We start from the raw sequence: 22,012 nt of genomic DNA on the forward strand, positions 1-22,012 counted from the left end.
GTCAGGCAGTTCAGAAAAACAATATTTGTTGCTTGGAAAAAGCACAGGAAGACATTGCACCGGCAGCTCAGCTGCTCAGGAAGGCATCATTCAAAAACCACATTAGACTTACTTGGTATTCCTAACCACACTGCTCTGCAGCGGGAGGAATCTACAGAGACTACATTTTAATGGAGTCCCAATATCAGGAAACACAAAAGATTTCTGTGTAAACTACAATGAACAATTTTGCCACTGACCAGGCAGGCAGGCAAGCATTAATTCGAATTGCAAAATATTTAATATACAAAATAAATTTAAACTATTTAGAAAGCAATATGTTTGCAGAAAACAAAATGCTTCTGCTGTTAAGCTGGTCTCTACCACTAATGTTTTTCACCTGCTATTTGACTTGGCCCTTTTCATCCAAGCTCTGCCCCAAAGCCTTAAGAGTAAGCTTTGAAAGTATAAATGCTCAGGGGACGGGCTTGTCACACTGGAAAGAATATATCTGTATGCTTTAAAATGCAGGGAGAGACAACAGTCTATCACACAACTAGAAACTACCCTACATGAACAGATACACTGCCAAAGTAATAATAACCTATCGCATTGCTTAGAGATCATTCTTATTTTTTCACCTGAATAACTCTAATTGAGAGATGTCAAAGCTTGGAACCAGCTTCCTTATGCATGCAAAGTTTGTGATCTGTTCCTGAGTTAGGAACTGCCTTCAGGCTAAGCATTCAAAGTTTGCTGTACATGTTTACACAGGCTAATGTACACACGCACTCCCTTGAGGACACCACAGGTACTGTCAATGAAGCAAATGTGTCCACAACCTAGTTTTGATTTTTTTAAAGGTACATAGTCATTTTCAGGATCATCAATAAAGAATGCTTCCCTCAGAGAGAATTTTGCACATACCTTGGAAAAGCATCAAAGCAATATGTTTTCCTAGTGTCCGGGAAAGCCACCCGCAACCCAGACATCAAGGGTGAATGAAGAATTACAGCTGCGCACTCATACCGGGATGCCAAGTCCACAGTGGGAACAGTTCCGATACTCTGTCCATACAGAATTATATTCTCAGGACTGACACCATACCTGCAAGGACAGAGGGAAGGAGAAAATGAGATGTGCATCTTCTTCAAAACAACTCAGGGCATTTTGAAAGTTTTGCAGTTAAGATTACATATTTGGTGTGCGCACACACAAATGCTGAGTATTCCTGACAAAAGGGTTCATGTGTAAAAGAAAACAGTCTGCCTTTTTGGGTTGTGGAAACAGGAAATATAATTATGTCTAAAAAACAAAAGATGTACCGTATATACTCACGTATATGGCGACTCAAATATAAGCCAAAACACCTAATTTTACCACAAAAACTAGCAAAACTTATTGACTTGAGTATAAGCCGAGGCTGGGAAATGCAGCAGCTACTGGTAAATTTCAAAATAAAAATAGATACCAATTAAATTACATTAATTGAAGCATCAGTAGGCTAAATGTTTTTGAATGTTTACATAAAACAGTAATTTAAGATAAGACTGTCCAACTCTGATGAAATCATTACTTTAACCTTCTTCAATGGAAATTACGTATCCTTCCAATAATAATAAAGAGAGCAAAATAAAAAATGGCATAAAAATAACAAGAGTAAAATAATAAATGTAATAATAATAAATTAAGATAATAAATATAATAATAACATTAATATTAAAGTAAAATAAATGTAATAATAATAGACTTAAATAATAAATGTAATAATAACAATAATAGAGTAAAATAACAAAAGTAATAACAATAATATATAGAGTAAAATAATAAATGTAATAACAATAATATTAAATAGAGTAAAATAATAAATGTAATAATAATAACAACAACAGAGTAAAATAATAAATCAAGTTTGACTCTAGTATAAGCCAAGGGGGTCTTTTTCAGCCTAAAAAAAAGGGCTGAAAACCCCGGCTTATACTTGAGTATATATGGTAGAAAGTATCAGCCATCAACCTGGTATTTTGGTCTTGGTTTCTGTACCCAAACAGTGATCACTTCACAGCATAAGGAGAACCTAAAATGCAACCACACTCCTACAATTGAGGCAAACTCTGCAAATGTTTTATATGGTAGTGACAGGAATTTTCAAGCAATGCATTTAGTAGAAAGAAATTCTAAAGAGAAATGAGAGAAGAAGGGGGTGGAAGGAAGTATAGGTGGAAGATATACATAAGATAAATAGATTATTGACTAGATAGATGTGCACAAATGGCTTATACCAGAGCATGCTCCACTACAGACCTGGACATAAGGAAAAGTTAAATTCAAAGAAATGTATGTAGATTTTGGTTCTTAATATTTACAGACATGAAAAACACAGAGACCTTTACCAATACATTATAGTGCTTTTCTTCTCAGCTCAGTTTTTCTGTTGAAAATTGGAACCTCGGTTCATTTTATAAGTCTGCCATGAAGAGATGTTTGTAAAGTAAACTCTTTATATTCTACATGAGCACCAATACCTGTGGCAAGAGACACTGCCAGTGTATATTTTAATTAAAAAAATATTGGGGGAGAGAGGTAAAGGCAGTTTTTATACACTTTATTATAGTAAATAAGTTTTAGAACATAATCTGACAGAAAAATATTTGACCTGCAATACAGCTCATTGCTTCAAGCAGACTGCCCCAACCAGCTCCTTGGTGGTCTAACCTGGAACACATGCCAGATTTTCAAGGAGAGCTATGGAGCAACTTCTAAAAATACCTTCCTTAACTCAAAAGAGTGTCTTTGAGTAAACAGAAAATCATATGGTTAAATGGAACATCCAGGTTAAAATGAATGGTTATGCAATCCAGTTGCCCCTGTAAAGATCACCTCTTCAGAGCCATCCCAAACACATCAGGATTGAGAACACAGATTGGGGCTAGGGATGCAAAAGAAACACAATGGGAGGATACAAAAAAATTTGTATCTGAACCCATCTGTTCACAAATGCCAACTCTATACTTCATTTTGAAGATAAAAATGCAAGGAATGTTCAGAGTTCAAGGAGAATTAAATGAGGGAATAAAAGAGATAGCTATTTTAAATGCAGAACAGCTCTAGATGAAAACCCAGCATGGTGTAGCAGTTTGAGCATTGGATTGTGATTCTAGAGAGCATGGTTCAAATCCTCACTCAATCATGAAACCTCACACTTTCTCAGCCTTAGAGGAAGACAAAAGAACCCCCCCCCCCCCCCCCCCGCCAAACAAACATCACCAAGAACATCCTGTTATAAAATGTTCTTAAGGCTGTCATAAGTCAAGAATGACTTGAATGCACACAACAACAAATGGCTCCAATGGAAGCAGCACGCCGCAGTGGTTTGAATGTTCAACAAGGTCTCCATTGGGTGACATTTGGCAAGTGACCCTCTAAACATCTAAGGAAGGCAGAGGCAAACTTCCCCTGAACAAACGTTGCAAAGTTAACTGTATTGGAAATGACTTGGATAGTGTTAATATGTAATTAAAGTTGTTGTCAGCAACTGAATCTGCTTTCCCATTCAGGAACCCTATCATAACAAAAACAACACTTTATTTGTATCCCGCCACCATCTCCCCGAAGGGACTCAGGGCAGCTCACAAAAAGCACTCACTAGTGCAACAATATACAAAGTACTGCCAAATACACAGATATGTAAATGGATAACAAAATTAATTTACATAGCTAATTACATAAAACAACATATAAAACTCCCACTTGTTTAAAAGATTTGGTAAATGCAGCAATAGCTGTGGATATAAGCAGGTTGTATACAATCAGCCCCATAAAGTGCTGAAGTGAAACAAATCACTAGGTCCTTGAGTTTAATAGAGGCCAGGAAGACAGTTCCATCTTATCTCCTGTGTGATCAGTGGGCGCCCCTACTCCCAGCACCAACTGCTGCTCTGGGATCAGAGTGAAGAGAGGGGCCAGGAAGACAGTTCCACCTTGTCTCCTGCACTGTGCTAATAATATAATATAATATAATATACATATACATATAATATTGAAAATATTACAATGTAATACAATATAATATAATAATCAACCTATTCAACTTGTATGCAGAACACATCATGCAATGTGCGGGGCTTTAGGAATGCAAGGCTGGGGTGAAAATTGCTGGAAGAAACATTAACAACCTTAGATATGCAGATGACACCACTTTGATGGTCAAAAGCAAGGAGGAGCTGAGGAGCCTTCTAATCAAGGTGAAAAAAGAAAGTGCAAAAGCTGGGTTGCAGTTAAACATAAAAAAACAAGATTATGGCAACAAGAATGATTGACAACTGGGAAATAGAGGGAGAAAACGTGGAGGCCGTGACAGGGTTTGTATTTCTAGGCGCAAAGATGAGTGCAGATGCAGACTGCAGCCAGAAAATCAGGAGACGCTTTCTTCATGGGAGGAGAGCAATGTCCAATCTCGATAAAATGTTGAAGAGTAGAGACATCACACTGGCAACAAAGATCCGCATAGTTAAAGCCATGGTATTCCCTGTAGTCACCTACGGATGTGAGAGCTGGACCTTAGGGAAGGCGGAGCGAAGGAAGATAGATGCTTTTGAACTGTAGTGTTGGAGGAAGGTTCTGAGAGTGCCTTGGACTGCCAGAAGATCCAACCAGTCCATCCTCCAGGAAATAAAGCCCGACTGCTCATTTGAGGGAAGGATAGTAGAGGCCAAGATGAAGTACTTTGGCCACATCATGAGAAGAAAGGAAAGAAGACAATTATGCTGAGGAAAATGGAAGGAAAAAGGAAGAGGGGCCGACCAAGGACAAGATGGATGGCATCCTTGAAGTGACTGGATTGACCTTGAAGGAGCTGGGGGTGGTGATGGCTGACAGGGAGCTCTGGCGTGGACTGGTCCATGAGGTCACGAAGAGTCGGAAATGACTGAACGAATGAACAACAATACAATATAATACTACTAATAATAATCCAATATTATAATTATATATTTTATATTACATGCAATATTACTAATAATATTACAGTATAATGGTATAGTACAGTATAGTAATATATAATACGAATATTGTGCTATGGTAATAATATATTATATTTACATTTTACTTGTTAGCCGGTCTAAATCCCCTTTGGGGTGAGAAGGGCGGCATATAAATGTCGTAAATAAATAAATAAATAAACTAATTTGTTTAAAAAGACATGTTTTTAAGTGTACCCGGAAAACTTGGGAGAGTGGGGGCTAGCCTAATCTCTCTGGGGGGGGGGGGCATTCCAAAGCTGGGGAGCCATCAGCGAGAAGGCTCTCACTCTCGTCCCCACCAACTGCGCTTGAGACAGAGGTGGGACCGAGAGGAAGGCCTCCCTGGCAGATCTTAGGGCCCGTGTTGGTTCATAGAAGATGATGCGGTCTTGAAGACAGAAACTGGAAGGTCTAGCACAGTGGTTCTCAACCTGGGGTCCCCAGATGTTTTTGGCCTTCAACTCCCAGAAATCCAAACAGCTGGTAAACTGGCTAGGATTTCTGGAAGTTGTAGGCCAAAAACATCTGGGGACCCCAGGTTGAGAACCACTGGTCTAGCATGACTACCACGGGTAAAGCAAGTAAGTAGTTCTGTGATTCATATATCGAAATTCATCACACTGGTGTCTACTGCATCAAGTGACAATTTGGATTTGTACAAAAAATACTGGAGATGTAACATCCTACTGCCATGTTTCCTCAAATGCAATGTTTTTCAGTAACATCTTAGTTCACGCACTGAGCTGCCAACTATATCAAGCATAAAGAAATTGTTGGTATTTTGTAGCTCTATGCAAGTGAAAGACTATTTTTGCCCCATGAGGCCAACACTACTGTTCAAGCAAGAACACGTCCAACAAAGTTTATGGCACCTTCCAAGTCATCCATACAATAAATATAGGTGTGCTCTAACAAATCTAGAAATTAATTTAATTTAGAAAGAGACATGGTTCAGCCTTTCAGATGGCATTCAACTTTACTTTACTGGACTACAACTCTTAGCATTTCTCACCTCTGACTACTTTTCCTTGGGCTGACAGGAACTCAGCCACACCTGGAAAGCTACACAATTCCCATTCCTGGATAACACAGGCCTGTGAAATTGAGTCATAAAAACTGTTTAAAAAAATTAATTAGTTTTTTAAATGATCTTAAATTTGCTGCAGTTTTTCACAATTTGCTTTGACATTTCGATTTGTAAATTTGCAGTACAATTTGTGAAAGAACTGTTTGTAGCATGATCTTTTTTTACTGTATTTTTCAAATTCAGTATCTGAACTACATTAAAACCAGCTACAATATCGAAACATGTTTTTAATTGTGGGCCAGTGTATGCATTTATGTCTTAGGGCCCTTCCACGCAGCCATATAACCCAGAATATCAAGGCCAAAAATCCCACAATATCAGCTTTGAAGTGGATTATCTGAGTCCAGAGTGCCATATATTCCAGTTCAAAGCAGATAATGTGGGATTTTATTCAGCTGTGCAGAAGACGCCTTAGAATTGTATGCCTACTATCAAAATCCTACTAAAATATACATTTGTCCATAAAGATGTGAAGGCTTGGGGAAAAAACTCAGAAAAGTTTTAGAGGACTCCCCCCCACTCCTTTATTTATTTATTTATTTATTTATTTTGAAAGCAGGTAACTGAAGTATTTGTTTTAATGCAGCAACTTTAAAAATGCTACTGCTAAGTGGATTGGTAATTGGTGGACTGGCCGAACCCAAAGGGCGCTCAACAATGGCTCCCCTTCATGCTGGAAAGGGATGACTAGTGCACTGTGCTTATAATATAATATAATGTATATAATATAATATATTGTATATACATATAACACTGATAATATTATAATGTAATGCAATATAATACTACTACTACTAATAATAATAATATGATACAGGGTGAGAAAGCATAACTTCCTTTTTTCAAAACTTAATAAGACCTCACCTCTGAGGATGCTTGCCATAGATGCAGGCAAAACGTCAGGAGAAATGCCTCTAGAACATGGCCATATAGCCCGAAAAAACCCACAAGAACTGACTTAATAAAACCCATTGTATGAATCAGAATTTTTTTATATAATGTAGGTGCATACCTAAAGTTTTGTTTTACATAGTTTTGAAGATCAAATTAGGTAGGTGACGTCCCCCATTATCCATACACTGAGTAAACCGATTTCTGGCATTTGTCCTGAGTCTTGCCAGCATAGCAGGCGTTATCTTGGCAATTTCTTCCTGGATGTTGGTCTTCAAATCTTGTAGGGTCCTTGGACGGGTCACATAAACACGGGATTTCAAAAAACCCCATAGAAAAAAATCACAAGGGGCCAAATCTGGAGAGTGGGCTGGCCACTCCAAATCCGCTCGAAAAGTAGGCCTCAATGGCAAAAGTACGCTGTTACAATGCATGATGTTACAACGCATGATGGCGACTGAACTGTGTCAGGACAAAACTTTATACTCCTGCCTCTCAAACGAGACCACTAGTGCTCCGCTACGTCTTCAACCGACTGAATGGCACGCATTTTAAAAAAGGAAGTTATGCTGCCTCACCCTGTATTATATACAATATAATATATTGTATATACATATAATATTGATATATTATCAATATTATATGTATATACAATATATTATATTGCCGATCCAATTCCGAGAACAATTCAAAGTGCTGGTTTTGACCTACAAAACCCTATACGGTTCCGGCCCAGCATATCTGTCCAAACGCATTTCCTTCTACATCCCACCTCGGAGCTTAAGATCTTCTGGGGAGGCCCTGCTCTGGGCCCCACCTCTATCACAAGTGAGGTTGGCGGGGACGAGGAGCAGGGCCTTCTCGGTGGTGGCCCCTCACCTGTGGAATTAACTCCCCGGGGAAATTAGATCATCAACATCCCTCCTCTCGTTTAGAAGGAAATTGAAAACATGGATCTGGGACCAGACTTTCGGGGAATCTGGCAGATAAAAGGACAAGCAACGACTAGAACTGATGGATTCGACAATGTGGAATTGAATTTATTGACTCTGAGTTGGTAAACATTGAGCATTAGATTGGGGTTTTTTTTAGGGACTGTGATGTATGAGTGGATTGTTTTTAATTGTTTTAATTGACTTAATTGCTGTTTATATATGTTTTATTCTTACTTTGTTGTTGTGCTGGCATCGAAATGTGCCTTTTTGTAAGCCGCCCTGAGTCCCCCCTCGGGGGTTGAGAAGGGCGGGGTAGTAGCGCTCGAAATAAATAAATAAATAAATAAATAATACAGTATAATACTACTAATAATAATAATATGATATAATTATATATTTTATATTAATGTTATATTACTATTAATATTACAGTATAATGTTATAGTACAATGTAATATATAATATTAATATTGTGCTACGGTAATAATATAATATATTGTATTTACTTTTTACTTGTAAGCCGCTCTGAGTCCCCTTCAGGGTGAGAAGGGCGGCATATAAATGTCGTAAATAAATACATAAGTGTTGCAAAGGTCTGTCCTAGATTCCTTGAGATAACACTTTTAATCAAATCCATGAAGTATCAAATCCACAAAAGTTAAGGAGAGGGAAGACTGCACTGTGTTTTGATTCCTACGTATTTGCTCTATGACAGTTAGTTGACACACACACTAACACTAGTTGGTAATTAGGATGTGGATTCAGAGCTTAATATTTTTGAGCCCAGAAAGGCTATGTTTTTAAAGCTGTCTGAAAAAATGAGTGCAACACGTTGCCTTTAAATTTCCAGGGATGTTTTTAAAAAGATAAAAAATAATTATACTGGTGCTACAAGTAACCTGCTGGGATGTGACTAGACACCAGAAGCTGTTTATTCTGCTACATGAAAAGGCTCTGGTGGAAAGGCTTCAAAGTATTTTCTTTATAGTTTCACGGTCAGACGAATAAGCAAGCAATGGTTAGTTCTGCTCATCTTGCTTGGCTTTTGTGTTTTGTGTGGCAAATGTACACAGTATGCAGATGTAAGCATATCTAATTGAAGTTTCTTGGATGAGGTTTTATTTGAGAACAGCTAAATTAAAGTGTCCTTCCACAATGAAAAGGTTCATCAACCCTGTCACGATCCCTTACCCCTGAGACTCCAGGTCGGAATCTGGGTGCAGAGTTCCATACATATCCATAGTTGCCTGAGCTGCAGTAATCAATCATTTTATATGAATTATATATATGGGATATGAAGTTCTACTTGCTCATCTAAGGAGATAAGCCCCCCAAAAGCCCAGAATCCAGTGAAATAGAATAACAATATTGTAGATATTGTACTATGCTAATAATATAATATAATATATTGTATGCGCTCCATGCAGTCATGCCGGCCACATGATCTTGGAGGTGTCTACGGACAACGCTGGCTCTTTGGCTTAGAAATGGAGATGAGCACCACACCCCAGAGTCAGACATGACTGGACTTAATGTCAAGGGACTACCTTTACCTTATGTAATATATACCTTGTAAACTGCTCTGAGTCCCCTTTGGGGTGAGAAGGGCGGCATATAAATGTCATAAATAAATAAAAATAAATAAATAACAACTGAACATACTGGTAAGCTTCTTTCTATTTCACAAAGCCTCATGCTTCTCAATCAGAACAAATACAAGAAAAATGTGACGTTACCGATGCCAAGACAGATTCACAGATCCTTTCGTGAAACAGAATGTTCAATTAGTTGTCGTGAATCAGAATTTCTCAACTTAAAATGGAACTGACAACTAGCGCAAAGCATGACTAAGTGAAGCTGTAGAAGCTCTTCTCATTCAGCAAAAGTACGTTAAGCTGTTGCATGTTTTATTGCAATAGTAACTTTAGGGCAGTAGTTCCTAAAAGAAACACTGTGGTGACCAGGGACCACTTGACCAGGGATCACTTTGATCAGGGACCTCTCCAACGTTAGTACCAAAAGGGTTACAAATCAGTTTTTGCTCAACTTTAGATTTGGTATGGGGTGCTGATTCAGAAAATTGCACTGGATAGGCCACATCAGCTCTAGTTTCTGATACAGAACAATTACCATGGTCAGCGACAGGGAAAGAGTGGCAGGCGGTGTGAAAGGAGCGATAGTAAAATAAATAAAATAAATAAAGAGGGAGATTCACAGACCAGATTTTTGTCTTCGCAGCCCACTGGTGGTCTGCGGCCCACTAGTTAAGAACCAATATTTTAGGAACAGAGAAGACAAACCATTGTTGTACACCCAGTTTCATCTATCTGGAGCACCACATTTATTTTAATTGAGTTAGTGATATTTACTTGAGGATTTACTGAAACAAAGAAATGTTGGAAATTATGATGGTAATATATATGCTATCATTACTGCAGGTCTCCTTGAACTTATCTTTATAACTCCCTGGTCAAATACTACTCATGTACAAGCTGCTGCATGTTTTATTGCAATTCATGTCTAAAATAGTAGCTTTTCTTTTAGGACAATGGTTCCTTTAAAAAAAACTGTGGTGACCAGGTGGGGATGAGGGACCACTTTGATCAAGGACCACTCTCCAACATTAGTACCAAAAGCGTTACAACTCACTTTTTGCTCAACTTTAGATTTGGTATGGGGTGTTGATTCAGAAAATTGCACTGGATAGGCCACATCAGCTCTAGTTTTTGATATGCATCATATGCCATGGTCAGTGACAGGGAAAGAGTGGCAGGTGGTATGAAAGGAGCGGAAGTAAAATAAAATAAAATAAAATAAATAAAAAGTGAGATTCACAGACTAGATTTTCGTCTTTGCGGTCCACGGGTGGTCCACGGCCCACATGTTAAGAACCAATATTTTAGGAGCAACAGAGAAAATAAACCAAGCATAATTCCATTGTTGTACACCCAGTTTCATCTATCAGGAGCATCACATTTACTTTAACTGAGTTAGTGATATTTACTTAAGGATTTACTGAAACAAAAAAATGTTGGAAACCTAAAAGCTTACTTATCACAGGCAGGAAACATCCGCTGACCACTGAAAGATTCTCTGCACTGACCAATATATTAATAATTCAGAAGAACTAAGTTACATTCTATTATACACTTGATTGGGCTGCTTTGAGAGCTCCAAATAATGCCAGCCTTTGGGGGAGATTTCTGCAACTAACACCCACTACAGGAAGTTCCCTTCCCTGCTCTTTTGGAAAGGAAGAATTGTTGGAGGCTACAGACTATGCTGTTGCTGTTGCCCGTTTTTTGTCACAAGATATTTAGCCGCTTGTGCTCCTTCTATTTTTATCAGTTTTATAATAATTTATGCAATGCTTTTGATCTGAAATAAATAAATAAAGGATAGAACTTAATATGTTTTCTGGAATTGTTTTCTGTTCCTCTGCTGGATGAATGTTATAATTGGGCCCCTATGTATTCAACTATTCATAACTTGAAAATTTTCTCTCTCACACATACAAACCTCCAAGAGCAAACCTTGAATCTGCCATTTTATATAAGGGACACCATTTTACTACAGCATTGCATATCATGGTGCTTGAGCACCCACAGATTTTGGTATCCACAAAAGGTCTCGGAAACAAACTCCAACGGATACCAAGGGCTCACTGAAAACATTTTTTTTCCTGAAAGGTCTCTCGGAATTCACTTCAATCTGAAAGCCAGGTACTGTTGTTCATAAACATTTTTCACATTCAACTCCTCCAAACAACAATAAGAACAGTTGCTTCCCATTTTGTATCAGGAGAAATTATGATGGTAATACATATGCTATCATTACTGCATGTCTCTTTGAACTTATCTTTACAACTCCCTGGTCAAATACTACTCATGTACAAGCTGTTGCATGTTTTATTGCAATTCATTGTCAAATACTACTCATATATTAGGAAACTGAGGAAGCAGACAGCAGTTAAGAGTATTGCACTGAGCTTATGTCTACTATCAATATAATGATATTTATAGCATTAATAGCTAGAAAGAAATACCTGTGATATATTCATTTTCACCAGCCAACTAGCCAATACACTATAATGATCCTTTTGTCTTGTGGAAAATCTATTAAGTTAGGCATACAAATGCAAAGATACCAATGTTGGCCATAAAACCCAAAATCAACATTCTAGCGGTATCACTGTTATCTCTGCTGTTCTGTTTGTTCTATTCCTTCAAGACATTGCTGACTAATGGCAAGCCTAACATTCAAGCTCTCAGGCTGGGATCTAAAATTAGGGTCCTAAAATAATTTAAATAACTGAAACCGGATGCAGGGATCACCAAGCTATCCGCTCCAGCAAATTGCTGGGCTTTCAGAAGGTTGTATCTAGGCAACATGAATGCCTGAGGAATCAAGACCAGTCAACAGCACATGGCTTTCTTACAACTTGTATACTGTTACAATACACTTGCTGGGTTTTAGCGCTCTGACACATACAAAGAGGTGTGCCTCAAGAGTCTATTTCAAAGAGTAGGAGCACACAGAGAAGCCATACAGAGCTCCACACAAAACATCACAGCTCAACTAATGAAAATTTCCTTCCGTTCAAAAGGATGTTTAAAGAGAGCACAGAGGGGACCAAATCTGTCCCTCGATCACAGTTAGTCTCCCTTACACTTATGGAAGATCCCAGATGCTTTGCTAGCTCTGGATGCTCTCCATATGGGATGAAACCCATAAAATCAGACTTCAAACTCACACAGAGAATGTGAATACATGTGTTTATTTATATCTGTAGTACTCATATACTGCTTTCTAGCCAAATAAGGTATCAAAGTGATGGTCAAAGAATTAATTTGACTATCATTGCTCCAGTTTTATATTCTAGAGCAGGCATGGGCAAACTTCAGCCCTCCAAGTGTTTTGGACTTCAACTCCCAGCAACCCCAGCAAGCTTACTGGCTGTTAGGAATTGAGGGATTTGAAGTTTAAAACAACTGAAGAGCCAAAGTTTGCCCATGCCTGATCTAAAGACTAAATTTGCCTGTACCCTGTAGAATTAATGTAGTTTGAAACCACCTGAAGTCCCATGGTTCAAGGCTATGCAATCTGGGTAGTTGCAATTTGTTTGTTTGTTTGTTTTTCCATGTCAGGGGTGACTTGAGAAACTGTGAGAGAATTGGCCGTCTGCAAGGACGTTACCCCAGCTTTCATAAATGCTAAGAAGTATAAGTTTTATACTTCATAAAAAGCAATGTATTTGTTAATATGCTCAGGATATATTGCATACTTTGTTTTTCCCAGCATCTTCCTTCTTGAAAAAATTCTGGAAATTATACATATGTATTTCTAAGTAATCTCTTGATGCTTGAAATACACATCATATTATGCAGATATGTTTAAACCCTAGCTTTCTAACCAAGATTGTTTGGCTTCTAAATGTAATAACTTCATATATTATTGTGTTGAAATAGTGTAAAAAGCAAGCATAGCCACATAATCTCAAGTGCTGCTGGAAACTGCACAAAGCATTTTAGGCGCATGGTAGCCTAACATCATACAGCTTGATTTTATTATAAAGAGACTACTGGGATTCACCTTCCCATTGATTTCCACACAAAGAAGTTTTTCCCCAGCATCATATTTAACAGTCTGATCACACCTAAAGCAGTGGGTTTTGAATATCATTTTATATTCAATACAGATGTAATACTAATTAAATTTAACATAGCAAGGCAATTGAGAACATGCTTCAGGCACATTTCTGCTTAATTTTAATACCAATTGTGGAGCAGGATTTGTTCTACAGTGGAACAAAAGCTGTGTGAACACTACTGGGGTTGGCAAATAGCTTATAACTCTGGTTTCAAACTTAATTTTGAAAGCTGAGCATAATCCATGCAATAGTGTACTACAACACTACAAAACTCTCCAAAAGACTCTGATAGACTCCCCCGCCATCTTTAACTGCTCTAGGGCGGCCTTTTCTATTGGCTGTCTGGCTGACAAGGGTTCTACTGAGAGCCTGATTCCATCAGGGTACCTATGGTGTCACGCAAACCGGACCACCGGCGAGAACAAATGCTGCAACTCGATTGGCGGCTTCCCTGAGCTGCGCTCCACTCAGCCTTCCATCCCACTGTCCAGCATTGACCTGGAGAAGTTGGTGCAGCAGAACTGCTCTACCATCTTCATTTTCCGTTACTGTGCCGTAACCTCACTGCTAGCTAGCCAAGCCCAAAGTTACTTCAAGTCACTGACACCTTATAGGATGACAGTACTGGAGAGTTTTATCAACTAGCTCCCCTTTGACCATCAACTTACTACTGAAATTGAATTTTTGTTTTGTTATTATTTGCTGTATGTATTTTATTTGCTCACTGTATTTGTTTGGGCTTGACCTCATGTTAGCCATCCCAAGTCCCTGAGGGGAGATGGTGGAGAGGTATAAATAAAGTTTAATAATAAATAAATAAATAAATTTCTGAATGTTATGATGCTTATTGTGATTTTTGTCTTGTATTTTATGTTTGTGTCTCATTGTTTTTCATTGTAACAAAGCATTGAATGTTTCTCCGTGTCTGTTTATATGCTGTAATCCGCTCTGAGTCCCCTCGGAGAGAAGGGCAGAATGTAAATAAAGTGTTGTTGTTATTATTATTACAATTAATAGCAGCCAGGCAAAGGAAAAAAGTAAATTAGAAACTGGGCAAGACAGGGATCATTGGCCACTACATGCACAAGGCTGTAAAGAGACTATGAGTGACTGAAGATCAAAAGGAACAAGAGTATGGTGAAGTATTATGAAAGAGGCCACAAAGTTCATTTTAAATATGGAGGTAAGGCCAGCATAATAAGAGAAGGAGACAGGACAATCCCTTCCTGCATGACTGATTTCTGAGGAAAAGAAAAATAATCCATACAAGTGATTAGTATCGACATTACACAATCCGTCTCATAGGAATATAATTGGAGCTTGAGCTACTAGTAACCTGCTTCTGGATACTATAAGCTGGTAGCTATTCAATCTTCACTTGCCTTTTGCAAATGATACCCAACCTTACACCTTGAGGTCACTGAACATGTCCTCAATGAACTGACCAGGACTTTGACTTCTTTGCATAATTTAAATTTGTGATGTTCCCTGAACACATCAGCACCTTACTCTATATACCATTGTTTTTCAAAGTGTGGGTCCCCAGATGTTTTTGCCTTCAACTCCCAGAAATCCTAACAGCCAGTAAACTGGCTGGGATTTTGGGGAGTTGTAGGCCAAAACGCCTGAGAATCCAGAGGTTGAGAACCACTGCTATATACTCATATTTTAGTCTAGAATTTTTAATCACATAATCAATTAAAAAACCTTAAGTCAACTTTCTTTGGCTCCAAATGTAAGCACCAACTTGCTGTTTTCTATGTCACTTCTCATGCTACATGAAGCACACTACTGTGGTTAATAACAAACCAGTACACCAAGTGAACTTCTAGCCTTTGATTTATATTCTATCTTTCTCTGAAGTTCATTTCCTGGATTAGAAACTTGAAAATCACAATGAACAGAAAACATCCTGGTTTGGTTGTTCCTGCTACCAAAGAACAGCTAAACATACAACCAGAAGTCATGATTCATATCTCAGTTTATCTGAACATAATTTTCAGATCTCCACAGGCTTCCCAGATTTTGGAAGTTTGTTTTATTGGCTGGGGACCTTCTCCTTGTATCCAGTTCCAAATTCTTTATAATAAACCCTCCTGAACCAAGAACCCTCCAGGAGTTTTTGAATTGTATCTTTGAATGACCATGCAGGAAGAAGAGGATAGGACTTGTAGGCCAAAACATCTACAGTATGCAAAGTTGGGAACGGATGTGATGTGTCTACTTTCTGCCACTCTACCATCACAATTGTCTGATCATTAACATGAAACAGAAATTTCCACAGCTTGGATTATGAATCTTCCGTTTCCAATTGAATTAGTGGTTTTATTTAATTTTTTACTATAAAGAAATACACAATTTTTGGAATGTTTTTTTAAGTTTCATTGTCAATTGCCAATTCATTGTCAATTTTTTAAGGTTTTGATAAAAGTTTTTGTTTTGTTTTTTTGTTTGTTTTGGTAACAACATTTCTGGAGGAAAAATACCATTGGCAAAGTAGAGTATTGCAATGAAAAAAATAAAGATGCTACTTTTGATGGTTAAAAAAAAGGGGGGGGGGGAAAGAAATACACAACCTACGTATACTACTTAACATAAGTGGTCATTGTATTTATGGTGACCATAAAGAATTTAGTTTTCTGAATTAGAAAAGTTTGATTTTTGTCTAAAAACATAGTGAGAATAAACTCAACGCAAGTGAACATCCACTCAGTGGATGGGACAAGTTATACATTCTCAGTCCCCAAAATCCCCATCATATATTCACAATAGGATTGCCATAACTTGGAAAAGACTTCAAGTGCACAACAACAAACCACAGGAAATTCTACAGAACTGTTCTTGTGAAAGAGGTCAACACGCTCTGAACGGGTTCATTTCTTACAAGTTATCAAGACTATAAAAGAATTTAAGTTTGAGAGAAAAGGTCATGACTTGCTCATAGGGATAAGGATGTTTGTTTAAAGGGAGTATGAAGAAAAATTACTGTATATGCTTAGTCATATCTATTATTTGGATAGTCTTATGATGGGTGTATAAATGTCCAAACTGAATGATGACTATTTAAATGTATGGAACAATGGGATGAGGAAAGTTAAAGCATTTTACAGAAGAAAGAATAATGAGACACTGATGATCCAATTCCATAGTAACTCCCTTTGAGTTCAGAAAAGCTTACTCCCAGGTATGTGGGCATAACCTAGGGCTCATCTACACCACGATTATACAATGTACACCACCAAAGCACATTGCAGCACGTGTTAAGATTAAAGTACATCAAGCAAAGTTGGGAGAAAGCCCAAAATAAGCCCCTGAATGCACTGCATCACAGCTGCAATGTAAGCCACCGTGTACAACAAACTGGCTTCACATAATGCAATGTTAATAGTGGAGAGTCAACACGGTAATGCACATTGGGAACTTTGGAACAAGGCTGGGCAACAGATGGCCAATTGATCACATAGCACAGGTAATTGACTATCTCCACTGCTAATTATCACTTCCTGATTCTTTCTTTCCACCTTGTGTACCTTCCAAGTGAACGTGCACATCTTGCGTGGGAAACTGGAGGAAAAGTCCCACATTCTCTGCAACTGTCAAGCCACAGATAGTGAATATTCTGGAACTGAATTGAGTCCACCTTCCGTGGTTAATGTAATCATCACTCTGGCCTCAAATCTGTCCCAGAAATGGCAATCTAGCCATTTGCACAGTGAAATTGGTTCCTGCCAAACCACTTTGGAACTGACCCCAGCAATAAGCATAACTGAGCCCCTTAGATTTTTTCAAATTTTAAAAATGTCTTACATGCTTTAAAAAAACTGCAAAGGGATATAAAAGACTCCAGCCTCAAATCAACAGGTCTTCTCAGCCAGCACAACTTGAATGGTGTCAGCATTCATTTACAGGCAGTCCCCCCCAAACATCCGACTTACAAATGACTCATAGTTAAGAACAGGTTTACAAACAAGATAGGTTCTGCAGGTTTGTTCTTGAGTTAATCTTGTATGTAAGTTGGAAAGGTAATTTTTTAATTGTAACTCCAGCTATATTTTAACTTTGGATTTCACAAGAAAGTGTGTAGTGTTTTGTTTTGTTTTTTGCAGCCTGTGCCCCTGTTAAGAAGATTTTACCTCACTTTCTGTCCCTGTGATGATTGGATTTTGAAAAATTCAGCTTGTTGTGAAAACAAGGGTTGGTGATAAAGCGTCAGTGGAGACATCTTTTCCCATGATAACTCTTTCAGGAGTGAATGTCCTTTCCTGAGGTAAATTTCTCTCCCTTCCTGTTCTTAACTATGAGTCATTCATAAATCAAATGTTTGTATCTCTGGCCACTAAAACGATCAAAGGTCTGGAGAACAAGCCCTATGAGGAGCAGCTTAAAGAGCTGGACATGTTTGTTTATTTATTGCATGCACTTTTACCCCGCCCTTCTCCCCCCAAAGGGGGACTCAGGGCAGCCTCACACAAGCACCATATGATGCTGTCAATTCAAAGCAGAATTAAAGCATTAAAAATCATTAAAACATATTATACAATTCATTAGACAGTAGATTATACATGCCGGTAAAACCAAATCCAAGTCTAGGCAGATTCAATGTCGTAAATATCCTAAGTCTTTTTCCAATTGCTGCTATTCGATTAATCAAATGCCTGGTCCCAGAGCCAAGTCTTCACTTGTCTTCTAAAGGAAAGGAGGGAGGTGGCCAACCTGATGTCCCTAGGGAGAGAGTTCCACAGACGGGGGGGGGGGGGGGGGCACTGCCAAGAAGGCCCTGTCTCTCGTCCCCACCAACCGCATTTGCGATAATAGTGGGATTGAGAGCAGGACCTCTCTTGAAGATCTTAAACTTTGTGATGGTTCGTGGGATGAAATACATTGGGACAGGTAGTCTGGACCAGAACCATTAAAGCTTTAGCCTGCACAAGAGCAGGCTGAGAGGAGACATGATGGCCATGTATAAATATGTGGGGGGAAGTCATAGGGAGGAGGGAGCAAGCTTGTTTTCTTCTGCCATAGAGACTACGATCCAAAACAATTGCTTCAAACTACTGGAAAGGGGATTCCACCTGAACATTAGGAAGAACTTCCTAACTGTGAGAGCTGTTCAGCAGTGGAACTCTCTGCCCTGGAGTGTGGTGGAGGTTCCTTCTTTGGAGGCTTTTAAACAGAGGCTGGATGGCCATCTGTCGGGGTGCTTTGAATACGATTTTGATTCTTAGGAGGGGGTTAGAATGGATGGCCCATGAGATCTCTTCCAACTCTATGACTGTATGATAACTTAGGGACAGCCCATAATTGAAAATCAATGGGTGACAAATGTGATGTCAAGCAAGAGACAAGCTAAAAAGATTTTATTAGAAATACCCACCACCGTTTTGAAGGCAACTGTATTCACCCAACAATTTACCTTGTTCTGAGGGCCTGCCAAGCAGCATCGATGTCTGCATAAAGGTTTTTCTCAGACGGTTTACCAGTGCTCACTCCGTAACCAGAGTAATCATAGGAGAAGACATTGCAGTTGATGCGAGAGCCTAGGCCAATGTAGAAGCTGCACATCTGGCCCAGGTCCACAGCATTGCCGTGGGAGAACAGTAGTGTATACCGGCTGGAAGGGGCGCACCGCACAAACATGCATCCCAGCCGGTTATCCCGGGCCGTGCGCGAAAAGAAGACTTCCACCGCGTCCAGCTCCCGTTGGGAATATTGCCAGTCGGCCCGCTCAGTCAGGTGCAGGCTGCAGCTCCCTGTCGGCGTGCCCACTGCAGACCCACCTTCCTGCTGTTCGGGCTGCATCACGGTGTAAGTGGGCTCCGGCGGCAAGAAAGCCAGCTTGGCCGCGATGCGACTGGGGCAAGGCGGGCAGCAGAAGAGCCAACAGAGCTCACCCAAGGAGAAACCGTTCATTCTGGGGCCTTGTTCTGGCATCGGCGACACTTGATGGGAAACCGCAGCAAAGAAAGAAGGACGACGAGCCGGAACGGGGTTCAATAAAAATGCCTCACCCCAAGCTACACAGACCAGCTGGGGCTCATATTAGCAATACCAACAGTTTTAATTAATCTAGAACTCGATATGGAAGTACCTACAGGAAGTCCTGACCTGGCACACAGGATCTGGCAGCATTGTTTGCATCAGTATGGAACAACACCTGCCACCCAGGCCCTTTGTGGTCCAATCTGCAGCCAATGGAAGAGCGGCCAATCTATGTGTCACCTAACTCTGACCTGAAAGGCCTGAATGGGGTTCAAAGAAAATGCCTCACCCAAACTACACAGACCAGCTGGGGCTCATATTAGCAATACTAACAGCCTGTATTAATCTAGACTTCTAAATGGAAGTATCTACAGGAAGTCCTGACCTGGCGCATAGGATCTGACAGCATTCTTTGCATCGGTTTGGAGAAACCCCTGCCACCCAAGCCCTTTGTGTTCCAATCTGCAACGAATGGAAGAGCAGCCAATCTTTTTACAGGCTCTGCAAGCACCAAAGAGTAACCAATCTCTTTGCAGACCCTTCTAAGCATCACCTAACTCTGACCTGAAAGGCCTGCATGGCCCTCAAGAACTAGAACCCAAATATATAGAACCCAAACAAGCTACGGCTTCCCCTTAAAATCTAATTAACACAGAGAGATAGATATTTTTTTTGAATTTTTACCAGTACTCTAATGCAGAGAGATAGATAATTTTTTGGAATTTTTACCAGGACTCAAATGGGGGCCTATTCTGTGACAAGCCCCCAACCTAAATATAATCTTGATTTGGCCAAACCAAACAAGCTAAGGCTTCTCCTTAAAATCTAATTAACACAGAGAGTTAGATAATTTGGGGGGGGGGGATTTTTACCAGGACTCAAATGGGGGCCTATTCTGCGGCAAACTCCCGACCTAATTATAATCTTGGTTTGGCCAAACCAAACAAGCTAAGGCTTCTACTTAAAATCCAATTAACACAGAGATATATTTTTGTAATTTTTACCAGGACTCAAATGGGAGTCTATTCTGTGGCAAGCCCCCAACCTAAATATAATCTTGGTTTGGCCCCCAACCTAAATATAATATTGTTTTGGCCAAACCAAACAAGCTAAGGCTTCTCCTTAAAATCCAATTAACACACAGAGATAGATAATTTTTTGGAATTTTTACCAGGACTCAAATGGGGGCCTATTCTGTGGCAAACCCGGCTCAAGCCCCCAACCTAAATATAATCTTGGTTTGGCCCCCAACCTAAATATAATCTTGGTTTGGCCCCCAACCTAAATATATTATTGTTTTGGCCAAACCAAACAAGCTAAGGCTTCTCCTTAAAATCCAATTAACACACATAGATAATTTTTTGGAATTCTTACCAGGACTCAAATGGGGGCCTATTCTGTGGGAAACCCCCAACCTAAATACAATATTGGTTTTGCCAAACCAAACAAGCTAAGTCTTCTCCTTAAAATCTAATTAACACACAGAGTTAGATAATTTTGGGGGGGGGAATTTTTTACCAGGGCTCAGCTGGGGGCCTGTTCTGTGGAAACTTAGCCTCCTTCCCACTCCCTCCCCGGTGGGCCTTCCACTCAGGCCCAAGCCTTCTCCCCTCTCCCCTCCGGCGGAGCCTCAGGAGCAGGCCGCAGCCCGGCTGGCGGTGCGTCCCTGAGGGGAGGCGAGTGGCTCAACGTCCTTCCTGCGAGGCGGGGAGTCCCATGGGGAAACTGGGCCCAAGAGTCACTGCACAGCGTCCAGAGCGGCGGCGGCGGCCATCACGCCTCGGCTCCTTCCTCGTCCTCTCCTCCCCCCACTTTCCCTCAGATCCACGGCCTGCCAGGATCCGCTTCCGGGTGACCTCCCCCGACGACGCTAACCCGCCAGAAGCCCGTCTCTATGGTTACCCCTCCGCCGGAGGAGGAGGAGGAGAGCCAAATAGCCAATCAGAAGAGGCAACGGGATTTCTCCTCGTACGCATGCGCACTACGGGCTTCTCCATCCCTCTTCTGCCTTCGGACCCTTCGCGGAGCTGACCAATCACGCTTCTCTTATGTGACGTCACCCGGGCAGGAGCCAGAAGAGTCGCTCTAGTAGTAACCTCAGCCAGCCTCTCTGTGTGTAGGGCGCATGCGCAGTTCGGTTTTGGCTGCTGCTGCTCAGACTCCAGGCCAGGCATGAGGGATTTGGGCCTTCCAGCTGTTTTGGACTTCAACTCCCACAATTCCTAACAGCCCCAGGCCCTGAAGGGTTTGGAGGGCATTGTCCTTGAGTTTGGGAGTTGTAGTTCACCTACATCCAGAGATGAAACAATGAGGTATCTAGACCACACTTGGCATGAACACTCAATATGCCCAAATGTGGACACTGGTGGAGTCTGGGGAAAATAGACCTTGACATTTGGGAGTTGTAGTTGCTGGGATTTATAGTTCACCTACAATCAAAGAGCATTCTGAACTCCACCAAGGATGAAAT

The 22,012-nt window shown here is 40.1% G+C and overlaps 1 protein-coding gene across 1 annotated transcript in view; it reads right to left on the bottom strand.

Moving 5' to 3' along the window:
- The window catches only part of ABHD17C (abhydrolase domain containing 17C, depalmitoylase), a 26,525-nt gene extending 5,104 nt beyond the window's left edge, over positions 1-21,421 (bottom strand). The window contains exons 1-2 of the mRNA XM_060755199.2: positions 18,977-21,421; positions 907-1,086 (exon numbers count right to left, since the gene is read on the bottom strand). Of these exons, the coding sequence (XP_060611182.1) occupies positions 907-1,086; positions 18,977-19,494 (698 nt within the window). The 5' untranslated portion in view covers positions 19,495-21,421. The remainder of the gene's footprint in view (positions 1-906; positions 1,087-18,976) is intronic.
- Between the last annotated feature and the right edge of the window lie 591 nt (positions 21,422-22,012).

The sequence above is a fragment of the Anolis sagrei genome, chromosome 9 (assembly GCF_037176765.1).
Source record: "Anolis sagrei isolate rAnoSag1 chromosome 9, rAnoSag1.mat, whole genome shotgun sequence".
Taxonomy (NCBI): Eukaryota; Metazoa; Chordata; class Lepidosauria; order Squamata; family Dactyloidae; genus Anolis; species Anolis sagrei.